Source organism: Dipodomys merriami, unplaced genomic scaffold, assembly GCF_024711535.1.
Source record: "Dipodomys merriami isolate MVZ:Mamm:240054 unplaced genomic scaffold, mDipMer1.0.p SCAF_71, whole genome shotgun sequence".
Classification (NCBI taxonomy): Eukaryota; Metazoa; Chordata; class Mammalia; order Rodentia; family Heteromyidae; genus Dipodomys; species Dipodomys merriami.
In genome coordinates, this window is record NW_027206302.1 from 4488468 (window position 1) to 4510034 (window position 21567).

General features: G+C 39.0%; 1 protein-coding gene across 8 annotated transcripts in view; it reads left to right on the forward strand.

Moving 5' to 3' along the window:
* LOC138818048 (protein argonaute-3) overlaps positions 1–21567 on the forward strand; it is a 78758-nt gene that overhangs the window by 33249 nt on the left and 23942 nt on the right. For 3 of the 8 annotated variants that reach the window (XM_070008912.1, XM_070008913.1, XM_070008911.1), the window contains exons 6-10: positions 11656–11790; positions 17039–17126; positions 17252–17399; positions 18171–18290; positions 21252–21374. In XM_070008912.1, the coding sequence (XP_069865013.1) occupies positions 11656–11790; positions 17039–17126; positions 17252–17399; positions 18171–18290; positions 21252–21374 (614 nt within the window). Of the gene's footprint in view, positions 1–660; positions 980–3346; positions 3472–4248; positions 4496–11655; positions 11791–17038; positions 17127–17251; positions 17400–18170; positions 18291–21251; positions 21375–21567 lie in introns of those variants that run through there. The other 5 variants (XM_070008917.1, XM_070008915.1, XM_070008916.1 and 2 more) reach the window with 4 other exon arrangements.

Sequence of the window (21567 nt, forward strand, 5' to 3'; positions counted from 1 at the left end):
GATTCCCCACTTAGTCTCAGTTCTAAACATAGTCCCATTCTTAAATGTTACTCTTCCCTTTTCAGAGTGAAAATTTTCTATTCTCATGCTAAACTTCTGTACATTGCTTATTATTCTCTGTTGCTCAAATGGAGCTTCTGGCATAGATTTGCTAGTCTCAAGTACTTTGGATTATATTTATCCATAATTTGGCATTTTCAGAGCTTTGTTTTTGTTTTTTGGCCAGGTCTGCTGCTTGAATTCAGGGTGGGGGGCAGGGTGGGGGGGAGGGCTAGTACCTTACCACTTTAGCCACAGTGCCACTTCTGGCTTTTTCTGTGTATATGGTACTGAGGAATTGAACTCAGGGGTTTATGCATGCTAGGCAAGCACTCTACCACTATGCCACATTCCCAGGCCCAATTTGGCATTTTCTAGTTTTTATTATCTCCTTGTTTTATTGAAGATTTTTTTCCTTAATAATCTCTTTATACAGGTTCTAGGAAAAAAGGTGGGAAGTCTTGGAACCAAATTGTCATATGATCATACTGGAATTTACTGAAGTCTAGCTCTGGGAATACTTAAGAAATAATTACTTAATAACTGGCAGTCAAAAAAAGTTAGAGAAATTTGAATTTTGAACTGATAATAGTAGTGCATATCAGAACTGGTATGATCTAGCATGCTTAGAGAGAATTTAACACTTCAGAGAAGAAAATTATTGATGACCTCAGCATTCATCTCCATAAGTTAGAAAAATAGCAAAAATTAAGTGCAAAAAGACTAGAAGGAAATAAGATTAAAAAACAAAAATTAATGAAATAAAAAGCTTATCTCTGTCCTTTTGGTTGGGAAACTTCACAGGATTGCAAGAAGGATAGTGACATGATCATATTTGTTTTCCAGAAAGAGACCTCTGGCAGCAGTGTGGAGAATAGATAGAGGACAAAAAAAACTAATCTGAGAAGCCAGTTAGGAGGCTTTTCAATCACTAGTTCAGGTAAGAGATGGTAATGATCTAATGTGGGATGGAGAGAAAGGAACATATTACAAAGATTAAATAAGGTGAAATATTAAGTTTAAGAATCATTAATTGCAGGCTGAGATCTGAGGATCATGGTTCAAAACCAGCCCAGGCAGTAAAGTTCGTGAGACTCTTATCTCCAATGAACCACCAAAAAGCCATTAACCTTTAGTGGAAAAAAGTTCAAGGACAGTCCTCAAGCCTAGTTCAAGGCACAAAAGAAAAAAATGAACCATTTAATTAGGTTAATTAAATAAAAGGCAAATAATTAGAAAGAATCATGGCAAAGAAGAAAAAAAATGGAGGTATAGTTTCTTGTATATGGAACTGATTGAAAAAAAGTAGACTAGAAGCTTTACTAGATGTCTGAGAAATTATCTTTGCAAATAAACTACAAGGGTATCAAGTCAGGACTCGACAAGAGAAATTGGACTAGTAGTACATACATAGAAATATGATTTATGCAGTTATAGGGCTAAGAAAGCAGATTTTAAATCCCTAAAGCCCCATAGAGGGACAAGCTAGAAATAAGTCTGAAGTTCTTGTCTACCAGTAGAATTTCTTCTTTCCCTCTTCCTCAAGCTTCAGCTTTGCTTTTAAGCCTTTCAATTAAATGAATTACCCAGGTTAATCTCTCTTACATACAATCAACTGGTTGTTTTTGTTGTTGTTGTTGTTGTTTGCCAATCTTGGCAGGGCCTGAGCACCGTCCCTGAACTTCTTTTTGCTCAAAGCTAGTGCTCTACCACTTGAGCCACAGTGCCATTTCCAGCTTTCTCTGTGTATGTAGTACTAAGGAATCGAACCCAGGCAGGCCTCTACTGCTAGGCCCTATTCCCAGCCAAAATCAACTGTTTTTAATTACAAATAGCTTCATAGCAACACCTACATTAGAGTTTAATTGAATAAATGGCAACTAGTACTCTAACCAAGTTGCCACAATAAGGAAAAACATTAAGAACCACAACAAAAAAATACTTGGCTTGAAATTTTTCCATGATGATTAATTTCTTGAAACAATTTTCAGTTGCAGTTACTGTGCTATAAGATAAACTGGTTTCCAAGAAGGGCATCGCCTCCAGTATAATTTACATTGGTGATTCGGATTTCTACCAACTTAACATGGGGAGTAGATTGATCTGTTGTTTCTGGTTGGTTGACAGTATACACCATATATGGAAAGATCTTACTAACATGTCCAAAGTTTGAGGATTCCATGGAATATATAGGTAGAGACATTTGATGTGCAGTTAAATTTGATATGTAGTTAAGTCTAAAAAGCTGCAGCGGTGGGAGGAAAAAATATAAATAATGAGCATTGTGCAAAATGCTCTCTTTTTATTTTTATTTATTTTTTGTCATGGGGCTTGAACTCAGCCTGGGTGCTGTCCCTAAGCGCTTTTGCTCAAGGCTAGCACTCTACCACTTTGAGCCACAGCTCCATTTCCAGTTTTCTAATGGTTAACTGATAAGAGTCTCAACAGAGACTTTTCTTTTTTTGAGGGGGGGGGTCCAGTTGTGGGGCCTGAACTCTGGGCCTGGGCGCTGTCCCTCAGCTCTTCAGCTCAAGCTAGCGCTCTACCACTTGAGCCACAGCGCCACTTCCGGCTTTTTTCTTTTTGCTTATGTGGTGCTAAGGAATCGAACCCAGGGCCTCATGCATGCAAGGCAAGTGCTCTACCCCTGAGCCACCTTCCCAGCCCCTCAACAGAGACTTTTCTGCCTAGGCTGGCTTCCAACTGAGCTAGGATTACAGGCATCAGCCATGAACACCTGACGAAGGTAGGTTGCTTAAAGGTTCCCACTTTGGTCTAGTAGCTTGGTTCTTCTTGATTATTCTGCTTAGACAATACTGCAAGTAAAGAAAGGAAAACATGCGGGGCACGGGTGGCTCACACCAGTATTCCTAGCTACTCAGGAGGCTGAGATCTGAGGATCACAGTTTAAAGCCAGCCTGGGCAGGAAACTCAGTGAGACTCTTATCTCCAATAAACCACTCAGAAAACCAAAAGTGGCACTGTGGCTCAAGTGGTAGAGCACTTGCCTTGAGCTGAAGAACTGAGGGACAGCACCCAAACCCAGAGTTCAAGCCCTATGACGAACCAAAAAAAAGAAAGGAAAACAGAGCTAGGTACTAGTGGCTCACGAGGCTGAGATCTGAGGATCCTGCCAGCCCAGGCAGGAAAATCAGTGAGACTTTTATCTCCATTTTCCACCAGAAAACTGGAAGTGGTGCTGTGTCTCAAAGTGGTAGAGTATTAGCTGTGAGAGAAAAAGATCAAGGACAGTGTGCCAGGCCCTATTACCAACTACAACAACAAAAACAAAGTGAGGGAGGGAGGGAGGGAGGAGAGAGGAAAAGAGGAACTGCTTTGAAATGTAAGCTTTTGTTCTTTTTTTTTTTTTTAAGTAGGTTATGGGGCTTGAACTCTGGGCCTGGGCACTGTCCCTGCACTCTTCCGCTCAAGGTGAGTGCTATACCTCGACCCACAGTGCCACTTCTGGTTTTCTAGTGGTTAATTTGAGATCAGAGTTTCACAGACTTTTCTGCCCGGTCTGGCTTTGAACCGTGATCCTCAGATCCTCCTGAGTAGCTGGGATTACAGGCGTGAGCCACAATGCCAGCAGCTTTTGTTCTTAACTAGTTGTTTCAAGGTAGAATTAAGACACACCTTAGAAGACCTGTTTTAGATTGTTCTAGACCAATAAGAGGGTTACAGTTTTTTAATCCTTTTAATGGTTACCTTATGTAAATGCATCTTACCATATTCAAACTAGCAAAACAGATTGTGAACCTGAGCTCAACTGATGAGACCAGAGGGTAGGCCTTGCTGCTTTAGGAATAAATAAAAAAACAGGCTGCCTGCTCTTTGTACTTGTTTGCCAGATTTTTGGTAATGGCACTCCCTTCTTCAGAGTACCCCTTTAAAGTGCCTTATTCTTATGCTATACCGCAACATCCCAAGCCATTTTCTTTTTTTTTCTCTCCCCCCCCCCCCCCCCATGGAGCTTGAACTCTGGGCCTGGGCGCTGTCCCTCAGATCTTCAGCTCAAGGCAAAAGTACTCTACCACTTGAGCTACAGTGCCACTTGAGGTTTTCTGGTGGTTAATTGGAGATAAGAGTCTCACAGACGTTCCTGCCCATAATGGCTTTGAACTGCCATCCTCAGATCTCAGCCTCTTGAGTAGATAGGATCATAGGCATGAACCACTGATGCCTAGCATCCCAAGCCATTTTCTAAAGCATGGTGGCAGATACCTGTTATCCCAGAACTTAGGTAGATGAGACAAGGAGATCTTGAATTTGAGCCCAGCAAGACCCCATCTCAAAAAAAAAAAAAAGGAGAGTAAGCTCAGTGAATTGAAGTTAGAGAATTTGTTTGGATCTTTAGGTCTCTTCTCTTGTCAGGTCAAGATTTACCCAAAGATGTGTCTTCCAAACTCCTATACAAATGATTAACAGTCTAGTGGACTACATTCTGGAAACCAAGGTAGGGTTTCTATCTAGGGAAATTTCTGAATTCAACACTTAGTATGTTTACAGTCATTTAATCTCTTACTTATGTACAGGCCCTAGCCCTGGACTATGCCTGGTATACTTCCAGATTGATGCAAGGAAGAAGGGGCAGCTCTTAGCCAAGGCATTTTTAGCACTCATAGTTTCTCAAACTGCTTTCTTCTTTCTTTTTCTGCACCATCCCTATCCTTCTTATCACTAGTTCCACAGGCACCTATACTATTTCAAACTGTAATGAGGACTTAATAGTGTAAGTTTGGTTGAGTTTTACTTTTCTCAACATAGTGGGCTTACAATCTTTTTTTTGGGGGGGGGCATGGGCGCTGTCCCTCAGCTCTTCAGCTCAAGGCTAGCGTTCTACCACTTGAGCCACAGCGCCACTTCCGGCTTTTTTCTTTTTGCTTATGTGGTGCTGAGGAATCGAACCGAACCCAGGGCCTCATGCATGCAAGGCAAGCGCTCTACCACTGAGCCACCTTCCCAGCCAGGAAAGTCAGTGAGACTCTTATTTCCAATAAACCACCAGAAAACCGGAAGTGGCCCTGTGGCTCAAAGTAGTAGAGTGCTTGCCTTGAGCTAAAGAGCTCAGGGACAGGGCCCAGATCCAGAGTTCAAGCCTCACAACCACCACCACCACCACCAACAACAACAACAACACACACACACACACACACACACACATGGTAGGTGGAAAATCTTAAAGAATAAATTTCTAAAAAGCATTTTATGAATTGTTGATGAATAAAAAATCTAATAAAAGATGCATTGATTTTTTTAAAGGTGTACTATATAACCATAATGAAAATAAAATAACTTCAGTAAGTAACAAACGTACCCTATGTTCACAAATTGAACAACTATCCCACTCATTCTGGTCTATTTTGGCAAATCGCTTTTCTCAGTTTGCATTTATCTAGATACTGCCAATACAAGTAGTTAATAATAATAATAATTTTCCCAAAACTCCTAAGCTATTTTTTTTTTTTTTTGGGTCCGGTTGTGGGGCCTGAACTCTGGGCCTGGGCACTGTCCCTCAGCTCTTCAGCTCAAGGCTAGCGCTCTACCACTTGAGCCACAGTGCCACTTCCGGCTTTTTTCTTTTTGCTTATGTGGTGCTGAGGAATCGAACCCAGGGCCTTGAGCATGCAAGGCAAGCGCTCTACCACTGAGCCACCTTCCCAGCCCCTCCTAAGCTATTTTTAATTTTATGTGTTTGAGTTCCAGTGCCTTTCCATTGATTTTTAATTTAATTTATAGCACAGTTTGCCCATCTTGTTAACTTTTAGGTTAACAAACTAGCATCATTCTACAATAATTATTCATATTCATGTCCTCTTTTGATGTCTCTTGAGATATGAAATTCTCAAAAGTATATTTTATACTAATCTTGATTAGTTTCTTAATAGTGTTTTAGATATATTAAGATAATTAGTGAAATTTAAATTTTACCATTTAGATCTTCTTTGCTATGAAATATCTGCTTCTGTCCATGCCACTTTGATTGTCTTATTGTAGTTTGTACAACTCTACCTATTGTAAATGGTAATTAATTGCTGTACGTATTTTATATATTTATTTTTTTATTTATTTATTTTTGCTGGTTGTGGGGCCTGAACTCTAGGCCTGAGTGCTGTCCCTCAGCTCGTCAGCTCAAGGCAAGCAATCTACCACTTGAGCCACAGCGTCACTTTTGGCTTTTTCTGCTTATGTAGTGCTGAGGAATTGAACCCAGGGCCTCATGCATGCAAGGCGAGCAATCTACCACTGAGCCACTTTCCCAGCCCTATTTTATGTATTTTCTAGCAGTCGATTGCATTTTAAAAAGTTCCATGTTGCCAGGCACTGGTGTTTCATGCATATACACCTAGCTACTCCAGTGACTGAGATCTGAGGATCACAGTTCCAAAGTCAGCCTGGCAGCAAAGTCTGTGAGATTTTTATCTCCAGTAAACACCAAAAAAGCCAATATCTGAGCAGAGGCTCAAGTGGTAAAGTGCTAACCTTGAACAAGAGAAAGGTCAGGGATAGTGTTCAGACCACGAGTTCAAGCCCCATACTAGCACAAGAAAAAAATTTTGTTACCTCTTTCTCTTACAGTTTTTATGTTTTGCTTTTATATCTTGTTTAAAGAATTCTTTCTTCTAAGAATATAACAGTATTCTATATTTTCCTTAAGTGTTTGCTTTCCTTTCATATTTTGGGTTTTTGAATAGAAATTTTATTTTATGGTATGAAGTAAGCTTTCTGTGAGAGTCTGTGTTTCTTTTTATCCCTTAGATAGTATCAAATCTTCATGAATGGTAGTGCAGATCTTACTCTTAAGAATTGTCTTGCCGGGCGCTGGTGGCTCACGCCTGTAATCCTAGCTACTCAGGAGGCTGAGATCTGAGGATCGCGGTTCAAAGCCAGCCCGGGCAGCAGAGACCATGAGACTCCTATCTCCAATAAACCACCAGAAAACCGGACGTGGCGCTGTAGCTCAAGTGGTAGTGCGCTCGCCTTGAGCTGAAGAGCTGAGGGACAGCGCCCAGGCCCAGAGTTCAAGCCCCACGACCGACCAAAAAAAAAGAATTGTCTTGGCTAATACCCCCCTACCCCCCCTTGGGCTCATGGTGTGTGTGGGGGGGAACAAACTGCCCTCTGGCGCCCCTGCTGGCCACCCCACCAAGGCAGTAGAAGGCCTTTAGCCACTGCCCATCAATCAATCATTGTCTTAACTGCCAGCCTCTCAAGGCTGGGCCTGGATTAAGGTAGTGTGCTACTCTCCCCTTCTCTACTCTGTCCTGTCCCTCAAAGTGGACTTCCCCAGAGGGTCCCCTCATCCCTTGATCTCGAGGTCCTCTTCATGGTGGAAGTATATCCTGTATCTTTCTTTTGTTGTCTTTGGGGAGACCCCAGAGTGCCTCCACCTTTCTCCAAAACCATCTGCTTCTATGTGGGTGGTGGCGATAGCTCTAGTTTATCATATATAATGTATATTTTTTCAATGTCATCATAAATGTAGCCCCTGTGTAACTGTGAACAGCTCATGGCCTGGCTTGTGTGTATGCATGTGTATATACATGTGCATGCATGTGTGTGCGTGTGCGACACTGTCATGTCTTGGGTAAGAGTCAGAGCTTGGGTGTAGAGAGGGAGGACACACATCCTTGAGTTTTCAAATAAAACAACCAGAAAATTTAAGAAAAAGAATTGTCTTAGCTATTCTTACTCTCTTTTATGTTATTTATGGTATCAGTTGATTAAGTTTGGAGGGATAAAGGGGTTATATATATCCTGTTGGGTTATGTTCGATTCTATTGGAGTGAATCGGCAGATCAATTTGTGATAATTTACACAAATACAGTATTTTAATTACCACTAAACATTTCTATATCTGTTGTTTCTCTAGGTCTTACCTATCTTTTGTTTAGACTTCTTCCCATTGCCTTAAATTGTTTTATTATGATTGTTGTCTTTTAAAGTAATATTTTAAGTTGTTTGCTAGGGTAAAAGAATTTTTTTTTGTTGGCTTTAAATCTAGACCTTCCTGAAATACTAGTAATTTTGAAATTTGTCTAGATTTTATTGTGCTTTTCCATATGGTTGTATTATGAAATGTAAGCATTTTGTTTTCTCCTTTTCAACTCACTATGAAAAAGTGATATAGTTCCATATCAGTACATACAAGATCTTCTCTAAAGTACTTGTATAAAGAAAAGAAACTGGGCTGGGCACCCATGGCTCAAGCCTGTAATCCTAGCTACTCAGGAGGCTGAAATTTGAGGATTGTAGTTCAAAGCCAGACCAGGCAGGAAAGTCCATAAGACTCTTTTTTTTTTTTTTTTTTGGGGGGGGGGTCCGGTCATGGGGCCTGAACTCTGGGCCTGGGCGCTGTCCCTCAGCTCTTCAGCTCAAGGCTAGCACTCTACCACTTGAGCCACGGCCCCACTTCTGGCTTTTTTTCTTTTTGTTTTTGTGGTGCTGGGGAATTGAGCTCTACCACTGAGCCACCTTCCCAGCCCTTCCATGAGACTCTTATCCCCAGTTAACTACCAGAAAACAGAAGTGCGCTGTGGCTCAAGTGGTAGAGTGCTCACCTTGAACTGAAAAACTGAGGGACAGCTCCCAGGCCCAGATTTCAAGCTCTGTGACTGACAAAAAGAAAAGAAAAGAAGCTGGGGCTGGGAATTTGGCTTAGTGGTAGAGTACTTGCTTACCTAACATGCACAAAGCCTTGGATTCGATTCCTCAGTACCATATAAACAGGAAAAGCCACAAGTAGCACTATGGAGCTCAGGGACAGTGCCCAGGCCCTAAGTTCAAGCCCCAGGACAGGTCAAAAAAAAGAAGAAAGGAAGAAAAGAAGCTGGGTGCCAGTGCCTCATGCCTGTAATCCTAGGTTCTTAGGAAGCTGAGATCTGAGAATGATGGTATGAAGCCAGCCTAGACAGGAAAAGTCCTGTGAGACTCTTTATCTTTACACAAAAACCAGAAGTGGTGCTGTGGCTCAAAGTGGTAGAATGCTAGCCTTGAACACAAAGAGGCTCAGGGACAGTGCCCAGGCTTAGAATAGTGTTTCTATTAATTTACCATTATATTCTTTTTTAATAAAAGAGGAATACTTATTTGGTCAATTGTGTACCCACACTGTAGAATAATATGCAACCATTTCTAAGAATATGGTTTGCTGGGTACCAGTTTCTCATGCCTGTCATCCTAGCTATCATCTGGAGGCTAAGATCTGAGGATCGCAGTTCCAAACCAGCCAAGGCAGAAAGTCCCTGAGACTCAGAAAAAGCCGGAAGTGGCACTATGGCTTTAGTTGGTAGAGTGGTGCTAACCTTGAGAAAAAGCAGCTCAGGGACATCACCTAGACTCAGAGTTCAGGATGGGGGCTTGGAGGCGGGGGGAGGGGGGGATGGAGGGGAGAAGAATATAGTGATATAGAAAGATTTCCAAGACTATTAATTATAGAGCATTTATCATTTGACCTTATCTATGAATTGTATCTATATTTTAATCTAAGTACACGTTAAGAGGATAAATATGTTTATATGATGATTGTTACTTAGAGATACTTGAAGAGAGGGGAAGGCTCAGACTGGAGAGCGTCTTTACTTTGTGTATCCATATAGCATTAAAGGTTTTATCATAAAACTTCACTTGTGTGCTATTTCTGCAGTAAAGAAAGGAAAAAATAGGTCAGGTGTGTTGTTGTTGCACTAGGGAGACAGGCAGAAGGATTATGAATTCAAAGCCAGCCTTTGCAACATAGTGAGTTCTACCCAACTCCATAGTGAGAAATAGGGTCATGGCTGAAGTGGTAGTGTTTAAAGCAAGGTGGAGGCCCTGAGTTCAATCCCTACTTTCACCAGAAAATAAAAAGAAGGAAAATTCTGGCCCAAGCATGGTAGTTCACAGGGGTAATCCATCTACTTGGGAGGATTTTAGTTTGAGGGCTTCCCAGGCTAAAAGTTAATGGGCTTGGGATGCATACCAGTAATCCCAGCTACACAAAACATATAGGTAGGATTGAAGTCCAAACAAAGCCAGCCTAAACAAAAACACAGACCCTATCTGAAAAATAACTAAAGTAAAAAGGGCTGGATGCATAGCTCAAGTGATAGACTGCCTAGCAAGTGAATTCCAGTACAATGATTCCAAAACAGGGTGGGAAGGGGAAAGGAGAAAGAGGGAGCAAAGCAGAAAATGAAAGGGGAAAAGAAGTGGGTGTTGATGGCTCTTACCTGTAATCCAGGCTACTCAGGATGCTGAGATCTGTAAACTACAGTTCTAAGCCAGCCCAGGGAAGAAAGTTCATGAGACTCTTTTCTCCAAGTAACCATCCAAAAACTGGATGTGGAGATGTGACTCAAGTGGCAAAATACCAGCCTTGAGTGAAAAGCTAAAGTCAGTGCCCAGGCCCTGAATTTAAGCCCCAATACTAACAAAAGAAAAGGAAAGAGCCAGCTCTTTCTACTCAGGAGGCTGAGATCTGAGAATCATTTCAAAGCCAACTCAGGCAGGAAAGTCCATGAGACTCTTTTCTCCAAGTAACCACCAGAAAATTGGAAGTGGCACTATGGCTTAAGTGGTAGAGCGTTCACCTTGAGCTGAAGAGCTGAGGGATAGTGCCCCGTCCCAGAGTGCAAACCCCACAACTGACAAAAGAGAAAGAAAAAAGAAAAGGAAAGAATTTCATCATGCTGTTGGGCACCGGTGGCTCATGCCTGTAATCCTAGCTACTCAGGCTGAGATCTGAGGATCCCGGTTCAAAGCCAGCCTGGGTAGGAAAGTCCGTGAGACTCTTATCTCCAATAAACCACTCAGAAAACCAGAAGTGGTGCTGTGGCTCAGGTGGTAGAGTGCTTGCCTTGGGCTGAAGAGCTGAGGGACAGTGCCCAGGCCAAGATTTCAAGCACCATGACCGACAAAAAAAAAAAAGAATTTCATCATGCTTGTTGATTGTTGGGAAACCATTAACTATTGCTCAGTGACTTAAGAAGACACACCCTTAATATTACTCCCTCTAAATAGAACTTAATACCACTGTCATTTCAGATCATTAGAAGATAGGGAAGAATCTCAGTTGAGTAGATCAAATATTGTGAGGTAGCATAGAAAGCCTTGTTAAGAAAGCAATCCCTGGGGCTGGGAAGGTGGCTCAGTGGTAGAGCGCTTGCCTTGCATGCCTGAGGCCCTGAGTTCGATTCCTCAGCACCACATAAGCAAAAAGAAAAAAGCCGGAAGTGGCACTGTGGCTCAAGTGGTAGAGCGCTAAGCCTTGAGCTGAAGAGCTGAGGGACAGCCCCCAGCCCAGAGTTCAGGCCCCACGACTCCCCCCCCAAAAAAAGAAAGCAATCCCCCCAACAGCTTATTCTCTACAGGACTCCTTTGTCCCCTCTAAGTCTTGTCATATCTTAAACCCCTTATCTGTAGCTGTGGTAAAGAATGGATGGTTGAGAGGCTATAACAATTGGTATTTGGTCTTTCTATTCTTTTGCCTCTTAGGCAAATCTCAAAGCTGCTTAATTTTGGAAAAATTTATATATGTGTAAGTAAACTTAAGGGATCATTTTAACTTTATAGACAGTTAATTATTGAGACACTGCAAGTTTGAAATATTAATTTGTATTATTTTTCCTCCCTTAGTTTCTGCCACTGCCTTCTACAAAGCACAACCTGTAATTCAGTTCATGTGTGAAGTTCTTGATATTCATAATATTGATGAGCAACCAAGACCTCTGACTGATTCTCATCGGGTAAAATTCACCAAAGAGATAAAAGGTGAATTCATTAGCTTTTAGAAGAATATAACTGCAATGTGCATGGATATAACAGCCTGTTATTGGAAAAATTTTAGGATTAAAATGTGTTCATGTAATGTCACCAAGAAAAATACAGATCAGTTGTAAAATATAACAGTAAATTCATTGTTATAATGTCATTGGAAGTGTTTGAATGATGTACTGAGTAATGGAAATAGTATCAATACTACACAATTGTATTTTTCTTTTACTAACTGCAGGGATAAAAAGGTCTCATGAGAAAAGTCTTCTTTAATGCTATTAAAAAGTAGTAAGCTTACCTAAAAAACCTTGTTATTTTAAAACTGAAGTCATTCTTTAAAGCCGTTCTAATACAATGACTTATTTTTCTGAAATGATAGTGAAATTTTAAATTATATTCCTTTGGAAATTTACGAATATGAGGCTAGTGTGTTCCATGTGTTATTCTGGAGTTACAACAGCTATTTAATGTACATTCTGGAGGTGACTAGTGATCTTACTTAGTAGCTAAATTTGTACAGTGGTGTTGCATTGGATGTTCATTTAACTTCATCTCTGTAGAATCTCCTTAAAGGAAGGAAAAAGGAAATAATTTTAATGGTGTTCTAAAAATTTATAGTTTATGTACATTTCCTCTTTTATAGTTTTAAATACATTTAATATACATACACAGTTTTATATCTAAGCCTGTATATGCTGTACTTTATCAGCAATTTAAAGGAGTGTTAAAGAGTAATTTGTGTTATGTGTAATTCTTGCCCTGTTCATGATTTTAGTACCTCATCCTCATGCAAGATTTGATTCCACTGCATTATTACATTATTTAGAGATGAAGAGAAATTTGATATTCTCCAATCAGAGTGAATAGCATAAATTCTACTTTTATTAAATGTTCTTAAGTAGCCAGAGATACTTTTTATTTTAGTTTTTACCCATTTCTTGGAGATAAATTTTCAGCTTGTGATTTGAATGAAGCATTCAGTTTTGTTTATTAAATATGTCAGTCCCCTGAGTCAGTTAGAAAATGATTATATCCTGTTTGCTCCAGAAATCATTCATTTTTTGCCATTCAGTAACCATGAAAAAGGCAGTCATAAAACACTGAAAGAAAAAAATCCTTCCTACTTTGAGAATAAACATCCATCAATCTCAAGTAATTTAAATGCCAAAATAGGAAACTGTTAGCTGTAACTGTTTTGCAACCGTACCATTGTCCTTTGATAATCTGTATTAACTGTACAGTTAGTGTTGTCAGGAGCTTAGTACATTTCCTACCATTATATATGTGATCATCTAAGTGCCATGGTTTAATAGTGGAGTTGCTGCTTAGTTACCACCTCTGATATCATGAAGTCACTTACATTATCTTGCGGTAACTATGCAATCAACTCATATCACCACTCTATCACAGAAAATACAAGATGTACAGAACAAGGACTCTCCTGCTGCCCGAAGAGCATGGACTCGATCTTAACTTCAACTGCTCAGGGGCCCAAAGAAATGACTGAAAAAATGACTAGAAAGCATTATAAAGTTGATGTTATAGTGAAGGTAAAGCCAAGTTTATAGGTTAAATATTTATTAAAACCAAAACATTTTTGGTTGGATGGAGGGTTTGGGGAGGGACCTGGGCAGAGAATTATCTAGTCCATTTTTTTAAATAATTTTGACTTTGTTAGCCTCTGGATTTGGGGCTAATTGTGAGGAGCCTGTGATCTTAGATTTGGGGTTGAAAATTTGCATTGGATCTAATTGACAAACCAAATTTTTTTTCTCCACTTGAAGTCAAGAAGGTTTAAAAAAAAAAAGTAAAAAAGAACTTTAAAGTACATCATATATATTCTAGCCACAGTAACTCAAAAGAATAAAATTTTGTGTTCTATGCTATTTGGATTTAACTTTTAGCTTGCATGAGGAATTATAATTGATAGTAATATAAATTATTATAAAAATGTGTTTTTAGTATATTCACTTTATTCCAGTTGAACATTTACCCAAATCTTTAATAATAATTTCTGGAGCGGCTTCTTTGTCCAGTAAGTTATATAGTTAGAAATATTAGGAAAGTATTTTTACAAACAGTAGAGAAAATATAAAAGTTACATATTGGATTTGCTTTTTGGTAAAAGCATATTTTATAGGTGTGTAGAACCTTATTAATATTTTTTTAAATTCAGATAGACAAAACAGTTGCCTACTGGCTCAAATTACATACATTTCACTGTTTACACCCAAGACATGGTATTTTTTGCATGTTACTTTATTTCATAACTATTACTTTCTTGTAAGATCTTCCTATGTATTTTCTAATCTCCTTTACAATATAATGGCATATTCAATTCTCTAGCTAAAATTTTAGTTTTATAACAGTAGTTATCATCTTAAAAAATTTCTAACTGATTTCAATTAGAAATAATTTTCAACAAAAACCCATACCAATCTCATACAGGAACACTGTTCACTTACCATCTTAATTTGTATTGATATCTAGTAAGACAAGTTCAGTTACTATGAGTGGAGTTTGTATTTTGTACAACAAAGTAATTAGATAAAATAAATTATAACAAAATTAAGTTGTGATAGGGCTTATGAGCCTTGGCTCTGTTGACATTGTGGGCTGGATAATTCTTTGTTGGGTTGGGAGGTGGTGCTGTTCTGTGTATTATAGGGTATTTAGAAGTATCCCTGGCCTCTACACAATAGTTGCCAATAGCACCGCCCAATTGTAACAGCAAAAAATGTCTCCATAGGGGCTGGGAGTGTAGCTCAGTGATAGTGCACTTGTCTAGTGTTTGCAAAGCCTCAGGCTTGCCTCCCAGCTCCACCTGAAAAAAAATAACTTCAGACATTACCAAATGATTTCTAGATGGGCAGATTGTTCCCTAATAGAGAACCATTGCACTCTAGGAATAAAAAGTATAAGGGGGGAAACTGAAGGAAAGGTAACTATTGTCCAAAAGGAATTGTACTCATTATCTGCCTTATGAAATGAAACAACACCTTAATAATAACAAGAAATTATAACAGAGAGTAGTAAGCACAAATCCTGTCTGTGAACTAAAACTCATCCTCTATCCCTTCTTGACTTTTACCCTTTGGAGTCTAGGGCATACTTTAGGAATGGAGATGGTTTCTGTGACCAGTAGACATTCTCTACCAGGTCCAAAGCTGCACTGCCAATATGGCAGCCACTAACCAGATGTTAACTATTTAAATTTGGTAAAATTAGCTAGGCATGGGCTCAATACTCAATAACTCAAAAAAAGTAAAAATTTTAAAAATAAAAGTTTTTAGTTTTTCAGGTCTACTAGCTACATTTATGTACATAGAAATATGTTAGCACAGATGGAGAACAGTATCTCAGAATATAGTCTTTGACAGTACCAAAGAAAAATTGCCAAGAAAACACGAAGTTCAAAGTTCAATCCTCACTTAACAAAATTTTTTTTTCATCCCAAAGAATTTTATCTGCTATGCCAGGTTTCCTGCTCCATATCTGTAGTCCCAGCTACTCAAAACGCAGAAGTAGTGGTGATATTGTCTAAAAAGAAATGTACACTTGCCAGGCGCCAGTGGTTCATACCTATAATCATAGCTACTCAGGAGGCTGAGATCCAAGGATCATGGTTCAAAGCCAGCCCCGGCAGGAAAGTCCGGGAGACAGTTATCTCCAGTAAACCACTAGGAAACCAGAAGTGGTGCTGTGGTTCAAGCGGTAGAGCACTCACCGTGAGCTGAAGAGTGCAGGGACAGCACCTAAGCCCAGAGTTCAAGCCCCATGACCAACAAAGAAAAAGAAAAAAGAAAAATGTACTCTTGGGCTAGGGATGTGGCTTTGTGGTAGAGTGCTTGCCTAGCATTCATGTAGCCCTGGGGTCAATTCCTCAGTACCATATAAACAAAAAGCCAGAAGTGGTGCTATGGCTGAGGTGGTAAAGTGCTGCTAGCCTTGAGCAAAAGAAGCTCAAGGGCAGTGCCCAAGCCCTGAGTTCAAGCCCCAGGACTGGTTAAAAAAAAAAATGTACTCTTGACCTAAGTAATTATAACCCCTCTGTATATCACCTTTATAGTAACAATTTTAAAAAAAAGGCACAGTAGGCAATTTTGCAAGACTCTGTCTTTAAGTGAAAAGGTCTGGAGTGTCACTCAGTGTAGAACACTTTTTAGCATACATTAGGCCCTAGTTTCAATACCTAGCACCACGCACACATTTACAGAGACGGAATAAAGGGCTCGGAATGTGGCTTAGTGGTAGAGTGCTTGCCTAGCATGCATGAAGTCCTGGGTTTGATTCCTCAGTACCACATAAACAGAAAAAGCCAGAAGTGGCGCTGTGGCTGAAGTGGTAGAGTGCTAGTCTTGGGCAGAAGGAGCTCAAGAACAGTGCCTAGGCCCTGAGTTCAAGTCCCAGAACTAGAAAAAAAAAAAAGAATAAGGAAGGAGGAAAGCAAGAAGGAAGATAGATAGATTGGTTGTTTGCAGCTGATTTAAAGCCCATTTCTTCACTTTCCAGAGTTGGCAGGGGATCCTTGAACCCTTTAGGTGCATGAATGCAGGGATCCAGGAATGTTTAAAATTATGTACTAAATTATGTGTATGTTCATTTTTAAATTTATTGCTTTCATCAGATTTTTAAAGGGGCCAGTGACTCCATAAGAATTTAGGGTTCACCTCCTTTAGGAATTGTTTTGGTTTTGAATTCTTTGATTTTTTTTAATAGTCTTTAAAAAGAGGCTGTGACACTATGTTATACTTCCTAAAAATAGTTCCTCCCACTTTCATTAAAAGGGTCCAATATTTTTTCTTTCAGCTTTATAAATGTTTGAAGGACTTCCTTCTTGATTTTTATGAAATTCCCATTGTTAGTGAAATGGCTGGGCTATTTAAATGCTCTGAATAAACTATCTTGAGAACTACTAAAACTCCTCTTTTACTCTTCTTTCCCTCTCCTACCATAAACACTTGAATTTATTTTAAAAATGAATTTTTTATTAATAGAGGAATTTTCTCAATCTTTGGGCTTTGCTAATTTTCTGATTTCATTTTTTGTAAGTGGAGCTTGATAGGTTTGACAGGTTTGAAACTAAGTCTAACATGATTGTAAGCATTATTGGCAATGTTATATCTAAAATTCTTTGTTAATATATTGCCCAAGTCATGGATTTTCTGTTGAGAATTGAGTTTTTATAGTAATGAACAGGCTTGTAAATATAACCTGTATCCTCCATTTTTCTTGTTGAAAACAGGTCTGAAGGTTGAAGTGACTCATTGTGGAACAATGAGGAGGAAATACCGTGTTTGTAATGTTACGAGAAGGCCTGCCAGTCATCAAACGTAAGAAAAGCTGGTGTTTGTCAGAGCAGTGATCTGAAGCAGCTTGCTCTAGGGCGTGAGTTGGGTGTGTCTCGTTGGCCATAGTAATGTAAGAGTTGTTCATGTTTGCTTTCCTTTCTTCCCAGTTTTCCTTTACAGTTAGAAAATGGCCAAACCGTGGAGAGAACAGTAGCACAGTATTTCAGAGAAAAGTATACTCTTCAGCTGAAGTACCCACACCTTCCTTGTCTACAAGTGGGACAGGAACAGAAGCATACCTACCTGCCACTAGAAGTAATGTATTTGTATGCTTATGGATCTCTTCATGGTCATCACTACTTTGAGGGTTTATCCTGTAATCTGAACTTTATTTTTTTTTTTATCATGGGGATTGAGCTTTATTGTGTCCCTCAGCTTTATTTTACAAGGCATTTTACCATTTGAGCCACCACAGTACTTATGGTTTTCTGGGAGTTAATTGGAGATGATTGTCATAGACTTTCCTGCTGAGCTGCCTTTGAAACACAATCCTCAAATCTCAGCCTCCTGAGTAGGTAGGATTACAGGCATGAGCCACCAGCGCCCAGCTTGAACTATTTTTAAGATGATTCAAAATTTAATTCATTCTAAATTTCCATTAAGCAAACAAAAGATGTTCCTGTATCATCCTAACACTGTTAGCATTCTGATATACTTCTTTCAGTCTTTTCATCCCATGTACATTTTGTCTAATTATAATCATACTGTAGTAGTTTTATTTCTCGCACTTTTTTTTGTTGTTGGTGGTGGTGGTTGGGGGCTTGAACTCTTGGGCCTAGGCACTGTCCCTGAGCTCTTCAGCTCAAGGTTTTGAACCGTGATCATCATACCTCAGCCTCCTGAGTAGCTAGGATTCACAGGCGTGAGCCACTGGCGCCCAGCTGTCTTTGCTTTTTTACTTAACATAAAAAGGAGAGGTTTGATGAAATAGGTTTATTTTTTTTATTTCATACATAGTTCACATACATATACCTCAAAAAGATATATATGTGTAGCATGAAACTTTTTTTTTTTTTTACTGTGTAGGTATGTAACATTGTAGCTGGGCAGCGGTGTATCAAGAAGCTGACTGACAATCAGACATCCACTATGATCAAGGCAACAGCACGATCTGCACCAGATAGGCAAGAAGAAATTAGCAGATTGGTTAGTACTTAGCCCTAGAAATTTAATTTAAACATATTAGGGTGAGCTACTGTCTTTACCGTCTAATACCTTTTAGCATTTCATGGGTGATCAAAATGAAAGGAGATGTTGGATAGTGATATTTGATAGAGGTATAAGTAAACCTTAGTAAGTCATGAGAAGTCCTTCTAATTTAACCGTAGACATTTTCATTAGATTCAGGGACCTGATTCTGCCAGAACTAATTGGAAAATCCACCTAAAAGAAGGAGGAAAAGATGTTAAGATATTGTAACTAGAAGTACTAGAAGTCTTAGCAATTGGTCTGAAATTCCTGTCTTAGTATCAGACTGACAGTCTGAATAATGAAATGAAGGACAACCTCACTAAGGGGAAGAGAGGAGAGAAATTACCAGAACCACCTAATAAAATGAGTTAACATTTCACAGTGTATATATATACATCAGAACATCATATTATGTTAAATAAAATCATGCAGTGCTATCTGTCCATATGAAAAATAAAGATATAAAACTAAGAAGCAAATTTAAAAATAAAAGGACCTCCTGAAAAGGGAAGAAATGTGGAAATATGACTGTTGCACACACCAAAAAGCAGTCTTTCAGAAGCAGTTTTAAAGATTATTGGAAAAGCGTTATAGAATTGACTTGTTCATTTTTGTAAGCCAATTACAAAAACAAAGACCTTTTTTTCTTATCATTTTGGAAAGAAGGAAAGGAAGTTATGACATAATCAGGGAAATACTGTTCAATCATGATTCTTGATATTTCATTATTGATATCTTATTCTCAGTATTTCTCTGATTCTACTATAAAGTTGTAAAAGCTGTCCCAAGATCTTTAATAGACAAAGACAACTCCCTAACTCTTTTTTTTTTCTTTTTTGGAATATGAAATAGTGGAGTCTTTATTACACAGTTAGCAGGCTTCAGGCAGCCCATTGTTAGAAAGGCCTGCAGCCTCCAAATACCCTTAACACAGTTAGGAAACAGGCTAGAGAGAAAGAAAGAACAAAAATAATACCAACAAACCAATTCAGCTCCAAGGGAGAGCTAAATTGGGATGCCATGATTGGTGACGAGACAGGACACAGGACAGGATCACGGAGACACGTAGCATGGTGTCCATAACTCTTGACTAGTAGTTGTAATTAATTTATTACAGCTTAACTATTTAGGATAGCGGTAGTTATAGTGCTTAAAATACTTGGCTTTATGGGGGAGGGAGGATGTGAGAGAAGAGTTAAGTGAGTATAATAGAAGTTGGACCTATTCAAAGTATAATATGCATCTACAGAATAACAACTGCTTCTGTGCTCATAAGTAAAGAAAAAAATATAGGCTCTGAGCCAAGCATGCTAATACATGCCTGTAAATCCCAGCACTTGTAGGGCTGAGGCAGAAGGATTTCTAGTTTAAGACAAACCTGGGCTACATAAGGAGACCCTGTTTCAAAAAAGAAAAACAGACTTTGAGTCCAGGTATACTACCGTAGGTTTGAATAAACATCTTGTTTTTCCACTAGTCATTTGCTTTACTAAATCATTTAACTTTTCTAAGCTTTAGTTTTGTCCTGTGTAAAATACAGGTTATATAAGAGCTACTTTTTTTGTTGTGGTAGTACTAGGTTTGAACTCCCAAGTCTTGTGCTTACTAGGCAGGTGCTTTACTGTTTGAGCCACACCTCCAGCTCTTTTTGCTCTTGTTTTTGAGACTGGGTCTTGCTTTTTGCCCAAGCTGGCCTGGACAACACTCATCCTATTTAATATCATCCCACTATAACTGGGATGATAGTTACATACCACCCTATCCAGCTTTTTTCTCTTGAGATGGTAGTTTTACAAACTCTTTTTCCCAGGCTGGCCTTCCTCCCAGTGTCAGCCTCTGTTGTAGCTGAGATGACAGGTATGTACCACAGCACACAGCTATTTGTTAAGATGAAGATTCGTGAACTTTTTGCCTGGGATGGCCTCAAACCACAATCTTCCTGATCTCTTTTTCCCCTGCGTGGCTGGGATTACATGTATGATCTACCAGTACCCAGCTCAAGTCCTACTTTTATGTCATATGATAACTGTGAAAATTGTTAAACACTTAAACCAAGCATGTCTTGGTAATTATTACATTTTATAATCTTCCCATCAAGCTATACTAAGACATCATAACAGATGAAGGAGTAAAAAAGCTTTTCCTGCTTATTGTGGGAAAAATCCTGTTTACATATTTAAATTATGCAGTTTTTAATGAACTGTGCACAGCTTTGAATACCCTTCTCTTTTTTGTCTTGTTTGACCTTTACCCTGAGAGCAGGTGAATGTGTTTTGAAAACAGCTATCATAGTACATGAACATGGAAGATCCAACACTGAAATATAATCATTTTATTTACAATGTGATAATATTTATCTGAAAACACTGGAGTACATTTTATATAAATTGTAAGTCAATGACTTGTAATGTTTTCTATCACGTTTGCATAAAATTGGTAGTAAATGTCTGGATTCTCCATAATTAAAGGTTCTTTTTTTTCCCCCCTGCCCTGTGGAACTGGGGATTGAACCCAGGGCCCTGTGAATACTAGACAAGCACTCTACCACTGATCTACATCCCGCCCAGTCAGAGGGTCTTAACCTTTTTTAGGTGAGGTATTTCTCTCTCTCAAAACATGTTATGTTTAATCATTTTAAAATACCATTTTCATCTATCAAAAATAGTTGATTTTTTTTTTAATTTTTCAACCCAACACATACATTTAAATTTTGTATAAAATAGCAGGGTATTCACTTCCTCCAGTCCATTCATGATGCATAATTCCTCAGGCTAATATTCTCTGCTCTATTATTTGGGCACCATTGATTAGAACTATTATAAAACATACAGTTGACATAGTGAAAAAAAGAAAGAGGTACTAAAGTATGAGATCTGGGGGAATTTTGAGAGTAACAGCAACCTTTTCTGTTGTTAGGTTCGGAGTGCAAATTATGAAACAGACCCATTTGTTCAAGAATTCCAATTTAAAGTTCGGGATGAAATGGCACATGTAACTGGACGAGTACTTCCAGCTCCTATGCTCCAGTATGGAGGACGGGTAAAGACTTTTGATGTTTACTTCTGTGACCTGTAGTTCACTGATTATAGGACAAGGGCATCCTAAGTAAGTCTTGAGTTTAAACCTTTTTTTTCCTGCCATTCCTGGGGCTTGAACTTAGGGGCTTGGCATTGTCCCTGAGCTCTACCACTTGAGCCACATCTCTTCTGGCTTTTTTGGTAATTTATTGGAG